This window comes from Tupaia chinensis, unplaced genomic scaffold, assembly GCF_000334495.1.
Source record: "Tupaia chinensis unplaced genomic scaffold, TupChi_1.0 Scaffold000320_1, whole genome shotgun sequence".
NCBI classification, from domain to species: Eukaryota; Metazoa; Chordata; class Mammalia; order Scandentia; family Tupaiidae; genus Tupaia; species Tupaia belangeri.
In genome coordinates this window covers 59,664-66,568 of record NW_006159813.1, presented here as the reverse complement: position 1 = coordinate 66,568, position 6,905 = coordinate 59,664, and the positions used below count along the sequence as shown (strand labels likewise).

Sequence of the window (6,905 nt, the reverse complement as noted above, 5' to 3'; positions counted from 1 at the left end):
GCACACGCGCCCGGCGTGAGTTTTAAGCCACCGGGTCCGGGACACGAACTGCGGTCGACTACGTGGGAGTCCAGCGACATAGCCATTATGCTAACTGCTGGTTCCCAAGGTCACCTCACTTCTTGAAGCAGGGACTGAGATTTGGAGGAGTAAAGGTCCTGTACGAGGACCCACAAAGAGGGCCACTGAGCCTCAGGGCCCCGGGAGAAGAGGATGGCCCCCAGAGCCAAAAGTCTGCCTTTCTGTGTCACTCTGGTCCTTATTCTCCCAGTCCAGCAGAGGAGCCTTTTACATCTGCTCTCTAGAGCAAGTCCCCAAGGTTGGGGCAAACGGTGACCAGCCTGCGGTTCTGCTCTGTCCTAAACGTATGCCTTTGGCAAGCTATGTCTCTGTGCCTCGGTGTCCTCGCCTGTCAAGTAACATCAGAACCTGTCTCATGGTTGCACTATAAAAATGAAGTGGGGAGGGGCAGTAGGTGGCATGGTGGTTAAGGCACTGGGCTCCCACATGGCTGACTGGGGTTCAAGTCCCAGATCTGGTGGCTTGAAAATCACACTAGGCACATGTGCATGCATGTGTGCAGTGGAGGAGAAGGAATTGCAGCATGGCCATCCCCCTGGAGTGTGATTTTTCACTTTCCTTCTCTCTTTCTCCAGCAAGCGCACATGCCCTATGGCAAAAAAACTAAAAAGAAAAAAATAAGTGGGGAGAGCCAGCTCCATGGCCTACTGCTTAAAGGAGCTGCATCTGACACAGGCCACCACTGTTCAGTTCCGGGCCCAGTGTGAAAAACAAGTGGAGCAGGGGCTGGCAAGTGGAACGGTGGTTGAGATGCTGGACTCCCATGTGGTTGGACCACGGTTTGAGTCCCGGATCTGGTAGCTTTCTTTCTCACATTTCCTTTCTCTCTCTGTCTCTTTCTAGTCAAATTAAAATAATAATCATCATAATCATAATATGAATAAAATAAAATAAGTAATTTTTTTTAAAAGTGGAGCAGGTGTGTATGCCTGCCTCAGATCCTGGTTAATGGAGAAAGGATTGCAGTGTGGCCATGCCCCATTAGGGGGTGCTTTCTCCCCCACCCCCACCAGTCTCTCCTTCTCTGTCAGGTGAACACATACACCCTCTGCCAATTTTTTTAAAGACTTATTTACTTTATCTTATTTATTCATTCATCTATTTATTTTTTTTTCATCCATTTATTTTAATTTGACCAGAGAGAGAGAGAGGGAAAGTGAGAAAGCAAGCCACCAGGTCTAGGACTCGAACCATGGTTGGCTATGTGGGAGTGTCCAGTGCCTTAACCACCACACCACCTGCTGGACCCACCCCTGCCAATTTTAAAAATAAACAAACAAAAATGAAGGTGGAATGGGATGAGCACTTTCTAAGGAGCCTAGCAGGTGCCTGGCACTGTAGGTGCTTCATAGCTCAATAGCTCTGTTTCTTAGCCCTTCTAAGGAGGGGCTTCCCACCCACCCTTTGAGCTAAGAAGAAACTGTGAGGTCTGAGGTCCTGACTGGCCCCAGTCCCCCCACTCTCCCCCTCCACCCAGGCATCAGAGGGCGGGGAAACTGCTGCCAATTTGCTGTCTGGGCTCCACCACTGACTCCTGACAGCTCCCTGGGGACAGGGTGGCCACCTCCAGCTGCTGCTCCCGCCCTCCGGACACACAGCCATTGAAAGTTAACGGCCGACTTGGCCCCAGGGGATGGAGGGCCAGGCGGCTGGATGGGGGCTGGACAGAGGCTGGGGCCGCTAGATCCTTGCAGCCATTCTCGGGGGACATGGGAGGGGGAGAAGAAGCTCATAAATGTCTCCTGGGCTGGTCTGCCTGGAGAGAAATGGGATGGTTAGAAGCAGCAAGTTATTGCATAATCATAAACTGCCCCTCCTGGTCCCAGGCCGGGTGGACGCTGCACTCCAGCGGAGAAGCAGAGTCTTCCCAACAACCCGAGAGGCGGGCTTCTCCGATGGCTCCACTTCACAGATGAGGAAACTGAGGCTCAGCGAAGGGCAGTGACTTGTCCAGGCCACGGAACCATCAGGTGAGGAAGCAGCTTATTTGGGTCTGGTACCCATGTTCTTTGCCCGCAGGGTGCGGGGCTACTGGCCCCAGCTCTTGGGGTACAGCAGTTTCAGATTTGATGCCCCAAGTGAGCCGGCATCAGCCCTGTCACCTCATTAAGCCATTTGAGCTGGCTGAGCCTTGGTTTCTGCATCCCTCCAGTGGGCACAAGAGTGCTAGCCTCGAGGGATGGTTCGGGGATTTATGCTGAGAGTCTGACCCAGGAGAGGCGAACGTAAAGGGTTAAGAAGCCATGGCCAGCTGCTATTATTATTATTGTTGTTATTGGTATTGCTATTATTATATTATTCTGCCTTGTGGATACCACTGACCTTCCATATAAGAAAACAGCCCTGAATCCCTGTGACTAGGAAACTTTGTGCCAGGCAAAGATACCCTGGCACCTCTAGATCCAATATTGAGGGGGACAAGCCAGCTCCCCCCACACTTCCTGCAGCCTTCACCCCTGCCAGCTGGCCAGTGAACTGGGTGGGCATGCCTGGCCCCCAAGGAAGCTTTCTGCCTGCCATGTATCGGGAGCAGGGCAGCTACCCGTGTTCCAGACTGTTCGTGGTCACACCTGAGTGCCTGAATTCAGCGATTCCACCCTCTGCCCCCTACCCTACCCTAGACGCAGTTCTTCCACACTCCCTACTCGGAAGGCCCTCCACAAACTTGTCTCTTACAAAAAAAAGCACTCTACCATAACCAACTGGTAAAAGCAACAATTGGTAGTTAAGCATCTCTGCTCCATGAGCTTTATGACTTAATCCTCCCAGCAACCACTCGAGGCCCTTTGCCCCAACCATCCCCACTTTAAAATGAGAAAACCAGGTCAGTCCTATGCCTGTCCAAAGCTGGGTTTCTTTCTTTTTTTTTGGGGGGGGGGAGAGGTTTTCACTATAGGGCGCATGTGCTCACCAGACAGACAGAGAGAGACATAGAGACAGAAAGTGAGAAATCACCCCCCAGGGGGGATGGTCACGCCACAATCCCTTCTCCTCTAGGGATCTTGGGCATGCACACACACACACACACACACACACACACGTGCCCGGCGTGAATTTTAAGCCACCGGGTCCGGGACGCGAACCGCAGCGGTCAACTACGTGGGAGTCCAGCAACATAGCCATTATGCTAACTGCTGGTTCCCCAAAGCTGGGTTTCTAACTTGCAGGTGTCTGACTCCTAGCCCTCTGAGTTCCCTACCTCCAGTGCTTACGTGGGGCACTTTTAGGCAATGATAAGAATCTGTGTCTTTGAGCTCTTAAGAGCCAGCCCAGGGGAGGGACCAGCCATTCTCAGGATTGCTGCCGGGAGAGGAGAGAGGGGCAGAGGTGGAGTCACCTGCCTGCGTGCAGTGCCCGCTGGTGCCAGGTTCACAGAGAGCATGTTTTTTGGCCCACAAGAGGTCAGTTTCCAGTGTTCGCATTGTACAGAGAGACACAAGTTCCCAGGGGAGATTGCCCAGGCTCATTCAACTGGCATGTGGCAGAGTTGGAGTCAGAAGTGGTTATGTAGACCTCATAACAACTCCGTGTCGTGGTTACAGTTTCTGTCCCCATTTTACAGGTGAGGAACTGAGGCTCAGAGAGCTCCACATAGTCAGAGATCCTGGGATGATAACAGATTCCCAAAATCCATTTAACTCAAGCTGCTAAAACTCCTACTGCCCCCCACCCCCCTACTGGTATCTAAACCCCTTTAGTGCCAGAAGGAAACCCAGTAGTCCTTGACCGGGGTCTTGGGGAAAGCCATTTGATTTCTTTGGGCCTCGGTTTCCTCACCTGTACCATGAGGCCGTCAGAGCAGCCTCCTGAGGCTGAGGTGAGTGATGGGGGCTGGCACACACTAGGTGTTTCCAAACTGTTATGTACCTGGTCCTAACTGCACACAGCAGGCTCCCTGCAAGAGTTCACAGCCTCAGGTAGCATGGTGGTTAAGGTGCTAGACTCTCACATGTCTGATCGCAGTTCAAGTCCCAGGCCTGGCAGCTTGCTTTCTCACTCCCCCAACCCCCAACTTTCTCTCTCTCTTTGATCAAATTAAAATAATAATTAATTAATTAAATAATTCTTTTTTCAAAAATTTTTAAAAAGTCACAGCCTCATTTGGATCTCAGAAGGCAGCCTCCCTCTAATTGGGGGCTGCTGTCTGGCCCAGCAGGCCTTGCTGGTGAGCTGCAGTGGCCCCGGGGGGCCAGACAGCCCCTGGGTAAACAGGGCTGATCCGAGGTGACAGCCTGCTCTTCCCAGGCCAGCCTGGCCCTGTCTTCATGCCATAATCTGTCCCCTCTACCCCTAGACATGGTGCTTGCCTTGGGGGTGGGGCTCTGGGAACCAGGTCAGGTCTCCCTAGGCTGAGGGAGAGAGGCTGAGCGGGGCCTCCCTTTCCTCCTCCTTCCCAGTCACTGAGACCTTGGACAAGCCCCTTCTCTCTCTCTCTCTCTTTTAAAAAATAATTATTTATTTAATTTTATTTATTCATTCACTTAGTTTTTTAATTTGACCAGAGAGAGACAGAGGGTGAGAGTGAGAGAGAGAGGAAGTGAGAAAGCAAGCTACCAGATTCAGGACTCGAACCCTGGTTGGCCATGTGGGAGTGTCCAGCGCCTTAACCACCACACCACCTGCTGGTCTCGCCCCTTCTCTTTTGACCTCAGTTTCCCCATCTTAGAAGGAGACTGGGCTGGTTGACTCCCTAAGGGCTATTCTAGTCTTTAAGTTTTGACAACAAAAAGGGTAGCAACTGCTCCCCCACCCTCTTATGGCTTCATCTTGTGCTGATACTTATGTCTTCAGTTTCCATCTAATTTCCTCTTTGAACACATGAGACCTAGAAGAGGCCTTAAGATCATCTAATTCAACAGCATCATTTAAATGATGAGAAAATGGGGCCCAGAGAGGGCAAAGGACTTGTTGAAAGCCACACAGCTAGGGCAAAAACCCAGAAGTTCTGACTGACAGCTTTTCTAATATCCATGAAAGATGGAAGCCAACCCCCCATCCCGCCACCTCACCCCAGAAAGCTTTGGTGGGGGTATTCCCTGGAGTCCCCACTCAGGCCACAGGAAGAGAAGCAATCCTTGCTATTGTCATCTGAATGTTCATGGGGATGCAGGGTCTCTAACCCAGGAGGGGACCTCGCTTGGCAGAGTGAGGGGGGTAGGGGGACAAAGGACTGCAGACATTCAGTGGACCCACTGGGACAGAACATTAAGACCACAGGTCCAGACACACTCAGAGAGGCCAACTTTGAAATCAAGACCTCATTCCCCTGCAAAATCACAGAATCGAACGAATCGTGAGTTCTCGGGCAGTTCTGAGACCGTACACGGCGTGTGAACACTTTCAGCAAACACAAAATCAAGTGTTGATTATCGCCAAAGCCCTCACCTGTATTCCTGTGGAGAGGGGTGATGATTTTGCCCAGAGTTTCGAATAATTCCTGACATTATGGACGAAATGTCACTTTCTATCATCTCCCTGAGGGAAAGATAAGCAGAAAACAAAGGTCCCATCAACACGATGTGGACGGGACAGAGACCCTTGGTTTTCCCACCATTCAGAAGGATGGAGCTCAAACTCACCCCCCCCTTTTTTTTTTCCTTTAAAGAAAACAAAAAAAGGCACTAGAAGATTTGGGCATAACAGCTCATTTTCTCTAGAGCAATTCTACAGGGTTTTAGAAGCAAATGGAGAGGAAAGTGATGAAATTCCAGATTCTTTCAAATTAATGGGGGAAGGGCGGAGGGAATTCTCTAGAATCCAAATGTCAAACGTTGGGAAACGTCAGATTTCAACATAGGGATCAGGAAAACCTTATTCTCTCCCAAGCCGTGTATTTTCTACTTCAGTTAAGGTATGTTCTCTTTACAAATAAAGCATAAACAAAAAACGGGCAACCCGACGTATGTTTCTCTGGGGGAGCCAAGTTCCCACTGCAAAGGGAACCATCCCCGCGGGGATCCCTTTTAGAGATGCCTTCAGAAACGCCCCATGCTCTTGTGGAAAAAGCAATCCACACCCCCCACCCCACCTTGGCCACACACAAACACAGCCTTAAGAAATCTTCAAGGTTCCCAAGTTCCTCAAATTCCTAGCTTGAAATGACTATAGAAACCCACCAAAGACTCTCAGTTCCGCCCCTGAGGTCATCGACGGACTCCGGGGAAGGAGAAAGGGGAGCAGAGGGAGACTCCGGTTCAGCCCCTGCGCCCAGGTCTCTACCCTGGAAAAGAGATGTAGGCGCTGGCCGGATGGAGGGAGCAAAGCCGACCCTGCAGGGCGGTACCTGGAGCCGATCCTCGCGGGGCCGCCGCTGCCGGCGCTCCTGGGGCGGGCGGGGGTTCCGGAGGGGGGCTCCCTCGCGCTCGCCCCTCGCGTTCCGCAATTTGGCCGCCGTCGCAGCTCGAACCGTTTTTAAATTTCCCTCTCTGGAGCTGTCCAGCTCAGAGCATGCGCAGTAGCTGTGCAGGGGGCTTTTCCCCAAGGGTCAGTTACAGGGCAGGGTCAAGGGGACTAAAGCGGGCGTTTCCCAGCATCGGCGAGCTTTGCATGTCCCGGGGCTCCGGGTGTTTGCTGGAGAAAGCGGAGTGGGGAGGGGTACAGGAGTACGGACCCCTCCCTCTTCAAACTTTGCGAGCAGTGGCAGCAACTGCATGCCCGCGAGCATGCGTTGAGGAGCAGTGGGAGGGCGATTTAGGCCGAAAGAATTAAGTTGCAAAAGGATGCTGGGTGCATGAAAACTTGGAATCCGTCATTGGCCCAGGGGCTAAGGAGGTGGGTGGGCGGAGGGATCTGTTGCAACCCCCTCTCCTCCCGGAATAGGGGAC

The 6,905-nt window shown here is 52.0% G+C and overlaps 1 protein-coding gene across 1 annotated transcript in view; it reads right to left on the bottom strand.

The window, feature by feature from the left end:
* Nucleotides 1-6,308, bottom strand: part of FOXN4 (forkhead box N4) — a 47,933-nt gene extending 41,625 nt beyond the window's left edge. Inside the window, exons 1-2 of the mRNA XM_006151483.2 lie at nucleotides 6,198-6,308; nucleotides 5,467-5,556 (exon numbers count right to left, since the gene is read on the bottom strand). Coding sequence (XP_006151545.1) covers nucleotides 5,467-5,552 — 86 coding nt within the window. The 5' untranslated portion in view covers nucleotides 5,553-5,556; nucleotides 6,198-6,308. The remainder of the gene's footprint in view (nucleotides 1-5,466; nucleotides 5,557-6,197) is intronic.
* Nucleotides 6,309-6,905: the final 597 nt, after the last annotated feature.